Source organism: Electrona antarctica, assembly GCF_951216825.1.
Source record: "Electrona antarctica genome assembly, chromosome: 20".
In the NCBI taxonomy this organism is placed as follows: domain Eukaryota; kingdom Metazoa; phylum Chordata; class Actinopteri; order Myctophiformes; family Myctophidae; genus Electrona; species Electrona antarctica.
In genome coordinates this window covers 25,571,615-25,590,325 of record NC_136801.1, presented here as the reverse complement: position 1 = coordinate 25,590,325, position 18,711 = coordinate 25,571,615, and the positions used below count along the sequence as shown (strand labels likewise).

Here is an 18,711-nt window from a genome sequence, read left to right as displayed (position 1 = left end):
TACTACAGACATCCAAGCAGGGTTGGGTCAGACTACAAATGTAGTCAGTTGTTGAGTGGTGCAACAACTCCAAGGAACAGCTATGTCCCGATGTCCCAATAAAGGGTGCTGTTGCACCAGTCGCTTCAGATTGGTCTGATTTGTTAATTAATACTGAATAATACAAATGGCATGGCATTTCTAACGCAATCCCCAGGATTATAATATATAAAAAATAATCTAATATGAATACTTTTGGATTCAAACATTGGAAATATTGCACCTTGCATCAGGAAAAAGAAATGCCATATATGTTAAAGACATGTAATTAAGCTTACTTGACAATGTAACTATAATCGAATTACACATTTGTCTGTATAAAATATGGCCTGATTATAGTTACTTTTTCTTTTACATGTAGTCAATTTTTCTCCCTGGAAATAAAAACGTCTGGGTTTCCGAGGCTAATTATAACCCAACCCTGAGAACATACATGTACAGTATGATGTAAACAATTTAATACAAAGCAACAAAGCAAGCACAAATAAATAAGGCATGTGATTGTGTATGCAGTGCACATAGCCTACACAAAAGCCAAGGATAATATTTTGCATTGCAAAAAGCTGAAATTTGTTTCAATCCAGTCTCACCCTGTGACTTGCCTGCATACATTTGTATACATGTAATTTTTTATTTTCATCTTAAAGACACTTGATGTGTGTAAATAAAAGGCAATAAGAGGCAACAACGAGGTTAGAATGGTCATGCAACGACCCTAAAAATCCAACTTCTGGAGACAGTGATATCTGCCATGCTATAGTGAGGTCGACTCCTTGAAGATCCAGGTCCTGTCTGTACTTCCAGACATTCAAGTTGAGTTCTTGTACATCAGAGACAAATTATCAAACAGCTTACCAAGAATGTCCGCCAACACACTGTAGAAAGAGAAAAGAGAATAATAAGAAAATGGTACATAACCACATCATGTCCCCTTTGTTTTACATCTCTGTACAAACATACCATTTTGAAATTTGCAGTGACAAGTAAGCAACATAAAATATAAATAAAAATATTTTCTTTCCACATTCAGGGGATAACAAATAAATGAAGGATTAAAAAAGAAACCTGACATTTTGGGTTATTTTTACTTATTGATCCTTACCCTTATTTAGGAGTAGAGAAAACCGATTCATTGGGAGGTTTCAGTTTGTATAAGTTGAAAAAGGAGGAAACTTGGTCTGGCAACTCTGCAAGTACACTCTGCGCAAGAGCCTGCCTGTTCGCCTGCAATTACAAGATAAGGCATCGAAAAATGAGATGGGCTCCCTGGGGGTGATTTCTTAAACTTTAAGTGTTTGGTGTGTCTTTAACCTTAGAGCTAAAACGTTTAACAATGTATAACATGAAGTCTCTAATCATAACATACCATTCATTTTAAGAGCCGTTACAAAAGGACACCTACCAAGTTAACTTAACAATTTAAACATACATATTTAGTCGACTAGGGGGTAGCATAGGGGTCTATGCTAGATCTGCCCCTGCCAAAAATATTTTCGCCTAATGTTGGCCTCAAAACAGGGATGCTAGGGTTCATGTGGTTACAGAGATCCAATGCAAGGAGTAAAGTGTGATATTGCCAGTGAGTATACACACACAAAGAAGGTTCTACAAACCATCATTTCGAGCTTATTTACTTGGAACTGTCTGAAGGGCACAAACTGGACAATGTCTCGCAGGGCAGGATGGCCACTCGGCGAATACAGGATTTTGTCGTCACTGTCCAGGAACTCCATGGCTTCGAAGTCCGCATCACCCACCCCGATGATAATGATTGACATGGGCAGCCGTGAGGCCTCCACAATGGCAGTGCGCGTCTGATCCATGTCTGTGATCACGCCATCAGTGAGGATGAGTAGAATATAGTATTGCTGCAGTGGAGAAGAATTTGGGTGGAAGTGGAAATAAGACAACTAAATAACCCATAGATTCAATACCTCACATAGTACGCTTTTATGGCCCATGCTATGGATATGCATTCATACCTGCGTATCATAATCCTGTGTGGATATTATACTGATTAGTTGTATATCATTTTAGTGGCCTTACGAAACACTATACATTATATTATACCATAATGAACAGTGAAGCTGACTTCAAGTAAGACTTTATCCAAAGCTACAATCCCCAAGTGGTAAATTAAATTCATCACACATTTCATGGGATGGGTCGGCTACTCACAGAAGCAGAGTTCTGCTGCAATGCCTGCCTGGCAAAGATGGCGGCATGGTTGATGACCGGGGCAAAGTTGGTCGGACCAAAGAGCTTCACCTGGGGAATACACTGCTGGTAGGCCGCCACCACTCCCTCTATACCTAAAAAACACACACGTGTGAAGAACATAATGGCAAAAACCGCATCTACATTACACTATGCACCAACATGTTTGAGCTTGTAGATCGGCTAGAACCTAGTATACTATTTTCTGATCATTGTAAAAAACAAACATTTTACAGATGACAGCAGTGTGGGTTAAACTTACCAGCACAAAATGGATTTGAAGAGTCAAAATTGATAGGAAATTCATGGGAAACCTGTAAACATCAAAACAAAAAGGATGGAATATCATCTGGTAGGTTCTGAGCTAAAATAGATTTAAAAAATGCAATGGTTCAGGTATCAAACGTTTTGATATGGCATTCCTATGTCCTTGGATGTTAATGTAAAATAATATTATATAAAAAGTGTTCTTTGAGAAAATAAAATAAAACAATATTTATTTTCACCAGTCCTCAGCTCAGGTATAGGAATGATTGTAGTGAAATTATTAATGGGAAGTGATGCTTTTTCATACATGCCAGGTAGGTGGGATCTGGGCTCCAAACCCAAAGACAGGAAACATCTTGTTACTGCACAGTAGAAACAGTAAGAACAGTGAGTGGCAAAATTATATTCATAATAAATGACGACGACAACAGTTCCTTTTTTCCCCTTCTGGCTACATGGTAGAATGTTTACTTAGAGTGGCCAAAACTAAAATGTTACATTTGTAATCGCATTACAAATTTTAAACTTTGTGGTTGTAGAACAATACGACAAACCAGGGCTGGTCTCACCTGTCATAGTCCTGGATAACACTGCCCACAGCCCAGATTGCTTGCAGGTACTCATTGTAGCCCTCAGGGTTGATGTAGTGGAGTGACTGAGGGGTCCTGGGATCCCCATTGGAGCCTGTGAAGTCTATGGCAATCTGACAAAGGACCAAATACAAGTAAAAGTCTCAGATCTGCATAGTGATGGCAGTCTGGCAATGAAGATCCAACACATGCACTAAACTCCCTAGACTATTTTGTCGAAACTTGCTTTGTTTGGAAAAATAATAAAAAAATCATGTTAGAAGCGAACACCGCTTCTGTTGGTTAATTATTAATCACATGACTGGTAGGGCTTTGATCATTTGCCTGAAGTCACTGACCATTACTCGTGGGTTGTTGTGGTAGTAGGTGTTGTGGATTGTTAGCATTGTGGAGTGGATTCATTTGTGTATGTGTGTGTTTAGTAAAGGAAGGCACCTTTGAGAAAAACATATTTTAGTGTGGGAATAGCTTGTGAGAAACCACCTGATTCACACTAGTGAAAACATGTTTTGTAAACAGAAATCTTAATTCCCATCACACATGCTTTCTCCCATCACCTTTATTCTTTACATGACCCCTTGCACACACCCCTCTGCTCTTTATATACCCTGTACACTCTCCACTGCCCCCGCGGCCACCCTTAGATCTCCATGGAGCTAGTCTCTCAAGACAGACTGTTGCCTCACGTCAACAACAGGGGCCGCTGTTTTCCCGAATATTTGACGATGGGATTCTCAGATTGCCATGGAGCTGACCTGTTCTGACATTCCGAATAGAAGGCAGCATGCACGACTCCATCTCGTCTCACTCACTTTAATCATTTTACCGGGTGCACGGTCAGATGGTTGTTTGCAGCATACCATACCCAACCTACCAATGGTAAAATAAATAAGTACCTTAAAAGCTATTGCCGTGAGTGCTGGTTTTCTTCTGTTTAAACTGTTCTGACATTCCACATGTTGATCTGACCTCATCAAACCCTGTACACTCAAGACAGGCTCCATATATGGCCAGTACAAAATTAATTTCATATGTTGATCTGACCCCCCATTCCAAAGCGCCAGCGCTCGCACGGCACCCAGGCGGATGCGTCCATGCTTCTCGCCCTCAGGGCGTCTTACTGGTATAATTACATTACCATGTCAACAATTAAAATCAGTCAGTCAGTCAGTCAAATCAATCTTCATTTGTACAGTCAAATAGAAAATCATTTATATATTATATTCATAAACTCACTGTGAAATTGAGCTGAGTGCCTCCCATGATGTAATCCAGGAAGGTATACTCCTTCACCACCTGTAAGGTTAAACATCAAATAAAATAAAGCCATCTTGAAGTAATGTACGCTGTATGATTATAAACCCATCTCACCATTACCTACCTGACACTGCTTGATGCCTATGACCCCCGAGTTTGTATAGCCTCTCTTCTTGTGCGACTTCTTTCTGTTGATACATGGAAATTCAGCCTGGGAAAGAAAAAGAACAGCCCCATGTTTGTGTCAATTAGTATTTCTGAATAATAAATATAATATTAATACATATTTAATAAATAATGCATTAAATTGCAATAGACTGTAATACTCACCGGGGAAAGGTGTGTTCCTTCTTGCATTTGTGGGAGTGTAGTCTCAAACTCGCCGATCAGTGAATGGGAGCCATTTTCGTGATGGTCGTAACATAAAACCTGGTGGCAAACAGAAAAACTTAGGAGATGACAAAATAAAAGTTCCAGTAATATGGATGGTTGACTTTTGCTATGATTTATCTTTATGTACGGTTATGTATGTATGTATGTTATGTACTGTAATTATATCGCCCTAATGGTATCTCAGTCCTATGTTTTTATTTATTTTTGCTTATTACGATTATATAATCGTTAATTTAATTGTGGATCAGGATTCAATTTGGTATTGAAAAAGTCAGACTGATAGATCACTTAACCTATATTGGGCGAGTAGTTACAGTCGAAAAAAGAATAGCAGACCTGCAAGCTCACAACGAATTGCATCTGTTGTGATGTGTGATCTGCTATTTTTTAAAGTTTTAAATACTGTTGTGTTTTTGTACTTCTGTTCTGTGTCACAATCTGATCCTCAGATCCCCTTTTCAACCCCCTTATCAACACCAGCCATCCACATTGCTCCTCCTGTCTCCAGGCCTGTCTCCAGGCCACTCTCTGAAAAGTTTGAATTGCACTCACACAAGTTTGGATTGTACTCATGCTCTATAATCAGGGGCATCATTTGGTGTCCCAGCTGCCACCACCTAGCGTTTGCATTTAACCTCTAATTCGGTTTGTTTAGCCGAATTAGAATTAGAATTCTTTTAGCCGAATTTTTGAAAATAAATTAATTTTATTTTCAAAAATAGCAGATCTATAAACTCATACCACACAGGCTGTGTAGACTTGTAAGCAATATTCCGTATTTTTTAGCTGGGGCTTAAGCGGTGATTTTGCCATGTCGTTTTTTTCTGAAATGACGCCTCTGACTAGAATTACAAAATAAAAGATACACAAACTACAGCTAATCTACTTGGATTATCAGTTACATTCCAAAAAGTTAAACGAATCTTAAAGCAATCACATTTTATGCACAGTACAAGTCTTTAAAATACATAAAATTAAAGCTACAATCGGTGAGTATTTTGTCAGTCGTCTCCCTCTCCTAACAAAGACAGGTAATTGCAACAATGTCCGAACTACAATAAAGATGGCGTTGCATCTAATGTCCAATCTGTTGCACGCTTTTAAATAATTTATACCAGGCAGGAAGGCGGGAGAGAGAGGTGATGACATGATGCATGCAGCAAAGGACCTCGGGTCGGATGCCGGGTGCAGGAAGTTAACACCCTGAGCGGGAAGGACGGAGTTCTCCGTTCAATCAATTACTAACGGCCAGTGCTCAGGACGGAGATTGATCAAAAGGACAGAGATTATTGATATCAAAACCGATCGCATCGCTCCACAGGCTGGGAGCGTCTGTTGCGCAACATTCAATGTTATTTTCCGGTGGGACGTCATCGAAAATGTTCCCCCCATTTTAGCCGACGAGATCGAAAATCTTAAAACGTGAATAACTCTTGATCTAAATCATTCCGTCCAATTCTAAGAAAAGGTGATGTGTTCCCATCGCGGTCCCATCGCTAGTCGCGTTAGAATTAATCATACCTTGTTGTCGATCTCATTGAGTGTTTTGGATACATCAAGCTACTTCAGCCAGATCCGGGATAGCATCCGGTCCGTCGCTAAATGTGCTCCACTGCTATAAATCGCTGGGCGCTATGATTTAATGGATTAAATAACCCCGGGCATTCGGGGTGTTTTTAACCTACTGGGGTGGCCTTGCTTCAAATAACTTTATTGACACTGTCAACCAGTGTCCTACCCAACACCAGGGTCTACATTTCTCAAAAGAAGATGGGGGGGGGGCACTCTAACCAATGCAGTTATATTATATTACAGGGTCACATGGCCGGAGAAGAACCACTGTCATGGCAACAACTGGAGCGGAGGGCACAAGACCGAAGGGGATGGAGGAGTCTCATTAATGGCCTATGTTCCTCAGGGAATTTAAAGGCCTAAGTAAGTAAGTACATGGCCGAATGGGTAGAGCCGCGTGATTCAAAATTGCGGTCCGGTTGCGTAAAGACCCGCTCCCGCCTGCCTATGATTGGCCTACTAACACTACCCGTCTTTGCGCCGAGGTGGGAAATATTGGTCAGTGTTGGCATTGCCTTGGGGCTGTAATAATTTACTATTCTGTGCCTATCGGCTTGCAACTCGAACGGGGCTGAGTCGACTCTAGCGAACTTCGCAACGTTCGACACTGCAACTCGCTCGCTCAGTGGTGTCTCTCATGACACAAGTTCGCTAGAGACGGCACCCCTCCGTCGTGGTCTAAAACTATACTTTAATCGGCCAAAATATACTAGTTTAGTCTGCGGTTGTTTGCAAAAATAGTGACGGCAGCGGGATTCGAATGCGGGAGGTGTGGTTTGGGACTGGGAGTCTAATGACTAACGATGCACGCTACAGAGCTGGTTGCCAGAATGTGGATGTGAGAATGCCCTGCCACGTGTGCACCTATGGGCACCCGTGACCCTACTACTTTGGGCCAAACAGAGACAGGTGGCGGCCCGCGGGCGGAACTTTACGCAACCGGCCCGTCGTATTAAATCACACGGTAGAGCCATCTGGGAAACTGAAGGACAATTAACACCTAACTGCAACCCTGGCACTGCCCCCGGAACGCCCACTGCTCTTAATGTGTTAAATACAGAAGACAGATGTCATGCATGTGCATCATGAATATTTCTATTCATAATTATTGTTATACAGTGTTGTTCAGTAAAGTAGCTCTTCACCGCACCAACGTTGAAAAGCATCTGTTGCCGAAAATCTGCTGTTGAATGGGCGGTGGGTACACTGTTGCGTCGCAGGGAAGCTTTTCATGCTTCCCTACGACCGTCGATGCTTCCCCTTCGACCATCAGATAGCATGTTGAAAAAGACTTCAAGCCATGGGCTATTTTTGTCAGCTCTCAGGTGCATTCACAAACTTACTTTCACACGTAATGGAAGGTGCGAAGAGTTGTGTGCATTCAGCAACTTTTTTTCACACCTTTTCTAGGTGTGGAAAAAAACATAATTTGACAGCCAGTTTACAGTAATCTGAAGTAGTCTAGCTGTTTGGCGAAGAGCTACCTTAACATGGGGTCTTCCTGTCTCTCCAGTTCTTTAGAAAAACATATAATTTCAGGAAAAAGTATTTTGTGTTTACTCAAGAGCCTGAAAGATGGGAAGACCCCTGGTATTGAACAATGATTAATATCAAAATATAGAGCTATTTAACACTAATTTTAACAAAAACGTATCACCTACAGAATTTAACATTGTATACCATACGGATTGGTTAAAATAAAAATAATGAATTATAATAAGTTATAATTATATAATCTTATTATAATACGATTGTAGCTTTAAGTTGATTTATTGGGGGAAAATAGGACAAAGAAAAATGCGCACCTTCTGGGAATAAGGCATACACACACATATCCAGCTTGTCAGGCAAATGCCCCTTCGTGAAAAGCTGGTGGGAATAGTGTAATGTCAAATGAAAGTCACATGAATTCAGTTCGTTAGTATGTTAGAGAGTACAATGTTAACTTAAGCCATTACAAACTATTCCAAAAACACCAGAGGTAGTAGTAGAATTATGGTTTCAGGAGGATGCATTGTTATTATGTTAAAAAGATGCAATTTACATGGTCTGTTATTTTAAATAATTATGTACATCGAAAAGACAGATTATTGCTAGACATGTGTGTGCGTGTGTGTTTTGTACCTTTATTGGCCTCTCCATGTCTCCACCACAGAGAGACTGTAAGGGGATCTTGAAGGGTCTCCATATTGGATGCAGGTTGTTCTTAACCACCTGCAGGAAGAAAGGAACAGTAAAGGTTTTTTGGAAAAATGGCAGAAAAACGCAGCAGTGTGCAGAGACCTTAACCCATTTTGACCTGAGATCAGATTCTATAAATGTCTTCTACATCCTGACAGTTTTCTGAAAAAGCTATGTTTCTAAGTCGTTCTTCGATTTTTCAAAAATAGCAGACCTACAAGCTCGTAGCGCGCCACTCGGTGGCGCGCTATGAGCTTGTAGATCTGCTATTTTTCAATAGCTAAAGCATAACATAATGCTAACACCAAAAGGGGTTCCCGCCCAAAATGGGTAGGTATACATTAAAGTATACCTTAAAGGTGCATACAGAATGATGCAATTCTTACATTTGCATATGCACAGGAATCGAACTGCGTTTGATTGACAGCAACAATAAGCAAGGTAAACACATATCTAGGATCAATGCCAATAAGCCAAGACTTAGCATAAGTCTAAAATATATTTTTTAATTTTTAAATGTATGTCGCCCGTTTTTTTAGTTTTTTTTTTAATGCAAATCAGACAAACAGACTGCGTGCAATGATTTCATAATCATGCATTATTATACTGCCTAACCCCTACATTCTACATCAACACTCAATTTCATATTTTATACATTTTCTTTCTGCCACTTTTCTTTAACTTTGTTAAGAGTGTGTGAGTCTGTATTGAGTTTCTTTACCTCTGTTCTGTGGGCCAGTTGCCATTTATTTTCTGCCTTCTTGTAGATCTCCAGGAATGGGTCTGACCACCACAAATACTGAAAAGGTATAGCTCACGTTAATATTGACAGGAAGCCGTTGTGAGCCAAACTGCACCAATGCAACCAGTTGCAATAAGATCAAATAAAACGTTTTAAGGACAGTCCACACCAATGAAACTCCTTGCAACTGCCATTGGGGATAATGGTTGCAAGTAGTTGCATCGGTGTGGACTGTCACAAATAAACTTCAGTACCTTTTTGTCCAATTTCCGGGCAAATACTTCAAAATTGGCCACTCTGTTGTCAGTGATCTCATCAGCACATATCTATAAAAGAAGAGATGTAATTTAAAAACAGGAGGTTACACTCATACAACTAGTTATCTAGTTTTCCCATGCAAAATGGTTTTAACAACATGTAGTCTGTGAGCCAGGACCCCACATTTGGGCCATCAGTACCATCTGCGGGGAATAATTCTCAGTGATTTTTGGGAAAGTATACACCCCTAGTGCTAGAAAATATGTGATAGCATTGCAATAGTGGTAGCTTTCTGTTTGTTATCACCACATTCATAACCCCATGCCAAAACACACTTTTCTAAATTGGAATGAGGGATTCAGTTCAAACTTTTTTAGAGGGGCGCTAGCCCCTCCTATGTCCAGCTTTGAAGGTTTGTGTAAACACAAACATTGAAGACAAAAGTGTGTAAACACAAACATTGAAGACAAAAGTGAGGATGCAAATTGTGATTGGCCAGAATGAGGTGGTGTATGATGATAAGAGCGCCCCTCACTTCACACGGGTGTGATTTAATTTTTTATACATAGTTTTATTATTGATCATCTCTCTTTGGAAAATGGAAGGCATAGATGGCTCAGACAAAATTATGTTTTTCTGAAAAGTTGTTAAAATTAGCAACTCTAGAAATTGTATCTATGCAGCGGTCTGGAATAATGGTGCAAGTAGTTACAAGAAGTTGCAACTACGATTTAGGTGATAAGGTGACCACAGCGGTGGTTGGGAAACTACAACATGTTAAGCAACTCACTTCTCACCCCAGTCCCCAGCACTTCTGTTTTTACTAACCACCACCACCGCACCCAGGCGGATGCGTGCACCGAGGTCGCTTAATTCATAATATGATATTGGGTTTCCAGTTTCCACCCCAGTTCATGTAGTCTTTAAAGGGTCCCTGGCTAAAAATGCATGAAAGGACCTATAACATAAAAAAGAAATTGAGCTCCTCTGTGTATTTTCTATTCCCAACAAATATGCAATTTTTAACAATCAGGATTTCTCGTCATATATTTATCAAGAAATAAATGTAATCATCCATGCTGGCACAAACATGTCGGTCTAAAAGTGTATTGATACCTGCCAACCAGTGCTGCCATGGTAAACAAAATAACACTTTTTAAGTTTAACAGTTTCTTTAATATTATTTTATTGGTAAAAAGGTCAATTGCCTTGAAGGCCCTAGTAAAAGATACTGGTTCTGTTCAGAATTTATTATTGTCTCCTGTCTTTCCACAAAATAATAGAAAATGCTTGATCGTGGGCTCGATAAGAACCTGGCTCGATAAGCCTGATCGATAAGGTGATCGTTATCAATATCAATGATTGTAACGGCTGTTTTCCACCTTCCAATGTTCTTGGCTCGTTACCTCACAGGCATGGGAGTGATCCTACACAGCAATATATAAAATATATCTTCAATACAATAAATAATTGTTCAGAATCTGCGGCTTGGTAGGCACACCAACATAGCCAACACAAAATGTATGCTTCGGCTAATGGCATCGGTTAATGTCAGTTTTATTTGCCAATACCGATAATGACCGATAAACGATAACGGCAAATACCGGCCGATACCGATGTGGCCGATACATCAGTGCATGCCTAGAAAACATGTTATAAAATTGCAGCGGTGGTACTTTCAATCAATCCATTTATGACACCATGCCAAAACACACATTTTGAATTTAGCCTATACATCTACATAGAACCAAAGCATCTATTCTTGAAACTGATGATTCTCTATTATTGACCCTCTCTTTTTGAAAAACGGTTGGCATAGTTCAGACTATAATATGTTCTCTATTACTGGCAACATAGTGACCTGTTTTCAAGATGTTACAAAACGGTTTCAGTTAGACCACCAAAGACACACCTCTTTCTTTAGCATTGCTTTTACTTAGATCAGCATGTCCGTTTCCTGTTTTAGTTGCTTCTTTTGTTTTGCTACTACTACTATTTGCTACTACTTGTTTTGCTACTACTACTACTGCTGCTGCCTGTGGATAACAGCTTGATTGATTGATTGATTGAAAATTTTATTAACAGTTTGCAGAATTACAGTACATTTCAAGCACAAACTCAATACAAAGGCTGTTAACTGTGAGTGGACGACCCAATTAAGCATTACACTTGTTTACAACAGGGTCCACCATGTTCAAATCATCAAAACATTTAGAGACGTACAAATAGACACTTCTATATAGACAAAGAACAGTACAGCTCAAGTACAGGCAGAATTAATTGGTCTAAACTAACCAAGAAAGATCTAGATAAATATGTGAATCTTTCTGATGCTCTGCTGGGTAAGATTAAGCTACCTAAAGATACTTTATTGTGTCAGGACATGAACTGTAAGAATATGCAACACTGTGAGGAATTATCTTCCCTGTATGAAGCTATTGTGGAGTCTCTCTGTATTTCCAGTAGGCCTCTCTACAAACATGGATGTAAAGTATATGCTACTAAGCCTGGGTGGAATGATCATGTTCAAGAGCTTCATGCTGAGGCTAGAAGGGCTTTCAGGAAGTCTGGAAAAAATAGACGCACTAATGCTAATTTTAAATATGCCCTTCGGTTTATTAAAATAAATGAAAATATAATGAGGTCAGACTCACTGGCAAAGAAACTGCAAAATAATAATGTGAATGATTTCTGGAAGGAAATAAAAATGATAAATAAAACCTCTCTCCCATCGAATATAGATGGTGTGAGTGGTTCGGATGAGATTTCACAGCTATGGAAGAAGCAGTATTCAGAGCTATTCAACTGTGTAAAAAGTGAACTGTTTGTAGTTGAAAATGTTGATTTTAATGATGAGATGATTGTTACACGTGCAGAAGTTCTTGAAGCAGTATTGAAGCTAGGAGATAAGCCTATCTCACAGAATTTCCCCGCCCCCCTTAATACGCCCCCTTTCGGGGTTAGTGGTGATAGCGTGACGTCACTCCATAGACGCTTCATGTTAACAGAGGTAATTTAAGAAGTCTACAACTTTTGTTTTCTCAAGGTAAGGTTTGTTCTATCTGTTCGAGCTGATTTACCATATTGTTTGCTTCATAATAATATTGGTCTGTCACATTTTTACATTAGAAAATGTACTTAGATTCTCCAGAGAAAAAAACGTGTAAATGCTCATGTTAAAGTCACCACTATTTACCGGAAGTGGGCGTGAAAAACGGGCTGTGAGATAGGCCTATAAGGCCTAACAGCGGAACATCTCAAACTTGCCAGTAGGACACTGTGCCCTCTGGTGGCCATGTGTTTTAGAGGTTTTTTTACACATGGGTTTTTACCAAGGGGGCAGGCAGACTTTCCAACGTTGAAGCTCTGGGTCCTAGTGGTAGGAGGAGGGACTACAGGCGGACCCGTGGATTCATGACCGGGAAACCCCGTGCAGCTGGGCTTTAACGTTGAGCGCTCGGTTGCCCTACGTCACTCAGGACCTCAAAGTTGAGGTCCTGGGAGGGACTTCCGGCAGTCTTCCGGGTGCTTCAAAACGCCACTGAGCAACTTCCACTGACATGAATAGCTGGGGGGGCGGAGCTTCGCGCCAGTTCAGTCTCTATTATATATATACTCTATGGTTTTTACCTGTTTCCATGCTTTCTGTGGTACTTGTGCCGGTCATTAAAGATAAAGTGGGTAAGGTAAACAGTTCAGATAATTATAGGCCAATAGCCCTGGCCAGTGTTATGTCCAAAGTACTTGAGACAATTCTACTGAGTAGATTAGAGAGGTCAATTTTGTCTGCTGATAATCAATTTGGCTTTAAAAGAAAACATGGCACTGATTTGTGTATTTTTGCTCTCAAAGAGATCTTAGATAAATATGGTAGGCAGAACTCTACAATGTTTGTTTCTTTCATTGATGCTTCCCGGGCATTTGACCGCATTAATCATGAAAAGCTTTTTTCTAAACTGATACAAAGAGGGGTCCCCAGGTTCTTAGTCAGAATCCTGGTGTTCTGGTATGCTCACCAGACCATGAGTGTAAAATGGGGGAAGTCAATGTCTGCTCCCTTTCATGTGATCAATGGTGTCCGTCAAGGAGGAATTTTATCTCCTTTTCTTTTTAATGTTTATATGAATGACTTATCATTGTCTTTAAATACATGTGGTACAGGGTGTAGGGTTGGTGACTCACTAATTAACCACCTATGCTGATGATTTGGTCATTTTCAGTCCGTATAGTGCTGGTCTCCAACAGCTTCTGGAAGTATGCTCACAGTATGGTCTTGATTTTAATATAAAATACAATGCTAAGAAAAGTAAAATAATGATAATCCGAAGTAGGGAAGACAGACATTCAGCCTTTCCTGACTTCCATTTGGCTGGCACTGCTCTTAGTGTGTGCAGCGAGTACACTTATTTGGGCCATATCATCTCTGATGATCTCTCAGATGACAAGGACATCTATAGACAGCGACGGAAGCTGTATGCCCAAGCAAACATGCTGTGTCGCAAATGTAGCATGTGCTCGGTTCCTGTGAAGATATCGCTCTTTAGATCCTTCTGTACACCGCTGTATACTGCACACCTATGGTGCCGCTATAGACAAAGCAGCATCAGAAGACTGTCTCACAGTGGCCTATAATGACTGTATGAGGCTGCTGTTGAGAGTGCCAAGAAGCTCCAGTGCTAGCCAGATGTTTGTTAGTGTCGGAGTACCTACCTGCTCTGCTGTACTACGTAACCTTATGTACAGATTCATGTGTAGGGCATCTGAGTCAATAAACGACATCATTGCTGTAATAACGGACCCTAAACGCAGTTCACTCAGGTTCTCATCGAGACTGTGGAACCACTGGCGCACATGTCTGTATGTCAGAAACTGAACAGTGTGGGATATGTGCATATATGTACCTTTTTATTTTTGTATTTACTGTTATATTGTATTGTTTGTGATATGGATCCTCCTGGGTCTGAAATAAAGATTGATTGATTATATGTAGTTGATGCTCTCTTGTTACGCCGGGCTCCACCGGACGCGTTGCGTCTCCGTCAAAAAACGAACCGGGGCAATTTTAATGCAGTCACGCAACGCGGGCAGTGGAGCCCTTCATTGATTAAAAAGGGAACATTCCCTGACGGTGATGCTGACGCGCCCGGTGGAGCCCCAGTGTTATGTTTTTGCTCTTTCTTGTTATATTTTTGCTTTCTGTGAAGCACTTGGAACTGTGAAATGTGCTATATAAATAAAAATTGATTGATTGATGCTGTAATACAATGATTATATACATAGATTCTAAGGAAATGTATTATGAAATTCAATTCATCATCAGGGTGAAGATGTAGTAGTGAGGATTCTACTCACTGTGATGGTTCCACGGCCCGCAGAACTTTTGTCCTTCATCTGTAGTGGTCGAGTCAGCCTCTTGCAGGACACAATCTGGGCACAAAAATAACAAATATATTAATCAAAATCACTGAAGTACCATTTAAGGAACAGCTACATAGCATAGGCTCACCTTAAGCTCTTATCTAGACTTTTATATCCCGATATCTCCTTCTCATCTAGTGATAGAGACAAAAAGATATACAACCATCTCATATATCTTAAATATAAGTAAGTCAGAGTGCTACCTGGACACAAAAAAGTATTTTCTGTTCTAAGAATTTAGGTGATTCGGGAAATTAGAAATATAAAATTACAGACTGAAGTATTGCGGTCAGTATACCTCGGGACAGGGGTTCTCAACCTTTTTGGCTGGTAGTAGTAGCCTTGCCGAGCCATGAGGCCCATAGGGCAGGAGCCTATCTCCTGTTTCTGTAGCGTGAGGCAGCGTGATGTACGACCTCCCAGTCTCAGGGCAGACACTGACCACTGAGCTGTTTTTTTTGTTTTTGGCTGGGGACCCCCGGAAAAGCTTTGGCCATGTCTCGTGACTTCTTATCAACTGAACTGAATAGAGCAAATAATTAACTAAATTAGCCCCCTAAAAGTTTGTTGGCCTTATCAACTGAACTGAATAGAACAAATAAGATAATCGGAATATCAAACATTCTTGATGTTGATCGGGCCGATCCCGATCGCGCTTTGAGCATTTTTGACGCTCGGGGCACCCCCCGAGCGTCAAAAATGCTCGATTATCGGCTAGTGTAAGGCCACCTTTAATTAGCCCCCTAAAAGTTAGTTGGCATTCTAAGTGAACTAATGCTGTTGCTCTGTATAAGCATCAACTAATTGTCTTAAATGTAAAAGTTTAATAAAAGATATGCGTCTGTCAACGTCTGCTCACCTGGCCCAATGTGCACTCCAGTTCCCCCAGAAAGTCGGCTTCTCCGAGGTCATGGCTGTTGCTGTCGATGTCGTAAAGGCAGAACTTCAGCTTCTGCACCATCTCAAAGTAGTAGTCCATGACAAACTTCTTTGAAAACTTTGGATTGAGACAATTCAGGACCATCTCTGTGCGACCAAACTGCCATGAAGAAAATAAAATGTGAATTATTTAAAAAATAATATTAATACTGAGCACATAATGGAAACGTGCCCATCGCATGGTTTACTGAAACCAAATTAAAAGGTAGACTTTTAACCCCTCTGGCTTGCTACTAAGGACTAACCTCATGCCACTGGGACCCTGTGGCATTCATGTACATAGCACACAGCGGATCTGACTTGGAGAAGACATCCATGTCCAGAAGATGTTCACATGAGATGGTAAGCTCCACCTTGGTCACACACTGATTAGGCCCCAGGCCAGGCACGGGTCCTCCACCTGTAGCCATGGCTGTTGAACACAAACACAGGTAACCGTTATGATAATCTGTTAATTCATCTGAAAGCTCACAAATTAACTATAAGCATGCGTGGGTTGGGAGAAGAAGATGTCACACACGGCTTATTCTGAAGTTTTATCGGCCGATACTGATCTTGTGCGTAAGGGGGAAACCCACGTCAACACTGTTCCTGTGTGTGGGGGGAGGAAGGGGAGAATGTTTAGGCCTGTCACAAAGATGACTTTTATACCACTTCAATTGTATGAAAGATAATTTTTTCCAGATTGCCGATCACAGATAGGGTAGATTGAGTAATTTGGAGTGAATATCGCCGATCACTGATCGATGGCCGATTGATCGGAGCATCATTACACAAAGAGTATGCATTTTGTACAAGGAAAGTCACATTACATGACCGTAAGTAAGATATACGAGTCCTGACTCATTCCGGAATGTGAAATGTTATTTTGCAAGTTCATACAAGTGGGCTGCAACCTAGCCTGGTAAACCATCCTGGTCGCGTGAATTCACAATTACCATGTGTCTTCTGCAAACTGGTCAGGCCCCAAGCGCTCGATGGGCGTCTTGCAGAAACCAAAAAGTGGAGGAGCCAATCAGTGTCTGTGCTCACTCAGGGCCCTGTGATTGACGGGATGGTTAACCAGGCTAGTTGGCCGCACCCCTCTCCATCCACCCAGAATCCTCACCCGCTTCTCTGGACCCAACTGGCCTGTTTTGTTACTGTCTGCCTCCCTAATCCAGACTAGTCATCACAGTCCAGACAGACAAAGAAGCTCTGGAGGTCAAATACCATTCCAGTGCATAGCCCCCTTGGTAAGGCATCACACAATGGACGACGTGACTGTCATGCCATTTACAATCATCCTGCCTGATGCAGAACAGAGACAGTAGCAAGGTATAAACCTTTAGTTATGACATCAGCAGCACAAACCACAGGTAACGTTATGGAGGTGCCACAGAGCACCTTTGTCAAATGATGGTGCTTGAGAACCTGCAGTCCACAGACTTGGACCTCCACTCTATCCCCCAGAGAGACTAGCAAGCGAACCTTTGGGGACAGAGCCTTCTGTGTGGCAGAGCCCACCCTGAGGAACTATCTATCTATCCCAATGGAGATTTAAGGCTGCCATGAAAAGACACCTATTCTCTCAGGCTTACGGCAAGTAGTTGTTTTGTTTGGTTGGTTGTTTGTTCATTGTTTGTTATGTAAAGCGTCTTAGGGTTAATGATAAGGTGATATATAAATTCAAGCTATTACACTTTTAGTGCTATGTAGTTAGCACCATTTTGGTTTAGTGTGTTATGTTATAAACATAAGATGCTAGGTAATGGTATGTTGTTCACTTGTCAGTCTATTTATTTTGTTGTAGCTCATGTAAGTTCCTTGGAAGCAAGTGAGTAAAGATGTAAAGTGTAATGTGTGTATTAAACTGAAACTGTGGACAGACCCATGACCCATTCCCCCCTTTTTTCCCCTCACTGTATATGTTTCTTTTCCCTTTTTACCTCCTTTATGATGAATTCATGATCTGTTCTGTTCTTTGACTATAAGTGTCTATTTGTACGTCTCTAAATGTTTTGATGAATTGAACATGGTGGACCCTCTTGTAAACAAGTGTAATGCTTAATTGGGTCGTCCACTCACAGTTAACAGTCTTTGTATTGAGTTTGTGCTTGAAATGTACTGTAATTCTGCAAACTGTTAATAAATATTTAAATCAATCAATCAAACAATCGTGCTGGTTGCACGTAAGCAAAACCAAAGGCAGGAGAGAAACAGGCAGATATGGTTCAAACTGTATACTAAAGAGAAAATTACATACACAAACACATTATATCTGATTATTTTATATACAGCTTAAGAAGAGTGATTAAGTATAGTTAGAAGATTATGTGTGGATACTAGCCAGGGATGTGAGTCAAATTAAATCTCACATTATTTACAACAGGTTCTGTATCATTCATTGTATAATGTAAAACGCATATAAACCCCATATAAAAAAGCAAAACCCGTTTAATGCCGTTAACAACAAACAACATTAGCTTGTATTGTAAACTATAAGGTTGTCAGCAACGTTAAAGCTAATTGGGTAGGAATACAAGCATAGCCCACTGCCCAGTGCCCACCCAGTCCCAGACACCCACCCAGATAAAGAATGAGACGAGACAACAAATTAAGTTAACACCAACAAAGTTCCCAACGGAAATTATAATGAGAACCGAATCCTTACCCGAAAGTGTTTCCTTTGACTTGAAAATGTAGTTTTTGTGTGTGCTCTGTCCTGGTGTTGCAGTCGGACTTCCCAGGCCCCAGGCACGTATAGCGGTGTGATGCCAAATAACAGCTGTGTGTGTGTGGTGGTGTGGTTTTTGTTGACGTGAATTACCGCAACCATGGAGTGGGCGTAACCGTCGT

General features: G+C 40.7%; 1 protein-coding gene across 2 annotated transcripts in view; it reads right to left on the bottom strand.

The window, feature by feature from the left end:
• The window catches only part of LOC306913154 (copine-3-like), a 19,300-nt gene extending 674 nt beyond the window's left edge, over positions 1-18,626 (bottom strand). Inside the window, exons 1-17 of one of the 2 annotated variants that reach the window (XM_079489722.1) lie at positions 18,527-18,626; positions 16,119-16,285; positions 15,794-15,973; positions 14,869-14,943; positions 9,513-9,584; positions 9,238-9,315; positions 8,460-8,549; positions 4,701-4,799; positions 4,495-4,581; positions 4,350-4,409; positions 3,093-3,226; positions 2,831-2,885; positions 2,519-2,570; positions 2,218-2,351; positions 1,653-1,907; positions 1,142-1,263; positions 1-914 (exon numbers count right to left, since the gene is read on the bottom strand). The exon at positions 1-914 is cut by the window's left edge and continues 674 nt beyond it. In XM_079489722.1, coding sequence (XP_079345848.1) covers positions 1,144-1,263; positions 1,653-1,907; positions 2,218-2,351; positions 2,519-2,570; positions 2,831-2,885; positions 3,093-3,226; positions 4,350-4,409; positions 4,495-4,581; positions 4,701-4,799; positions 8,460-8,549; positions 9,238-9,315; positions 9,513-9,584; positions 14,869-14,943; positions 15,794-15,973; positions 16,119-16,283 — 1,656 coding nt within the window. In that variant the 5' untranslated portion in view covers positions 16,284-16,285; positions 18,527-18,626 and the 3' untranslated portion in view covers positions 1-914; positions 1,142-1,143. The remainder of the gene's footprint in view (positions 915-1,141; positions 1,264-1,652; positions 1,908-2,217; positions 2,352-2,518; positions 2,571-2,830; positions 2,886-3,092; positions 3,227-4,349; positions 4,410-4,494; positions 4,582-4,700; positions 4,800-8,459; positions 8,550-9,237; positions 9,316-9,512; positions 9,585-14,868; positions 14,944-15,793; positions 15,974-16,118; positions 16,286-18,526) is intronic. The other variant, XM_079489723.1, reaches the window with a different exon arrangement.
• Between the last annotated feature and the right edge of the window lie 85 nt (positions 18,627-18,711).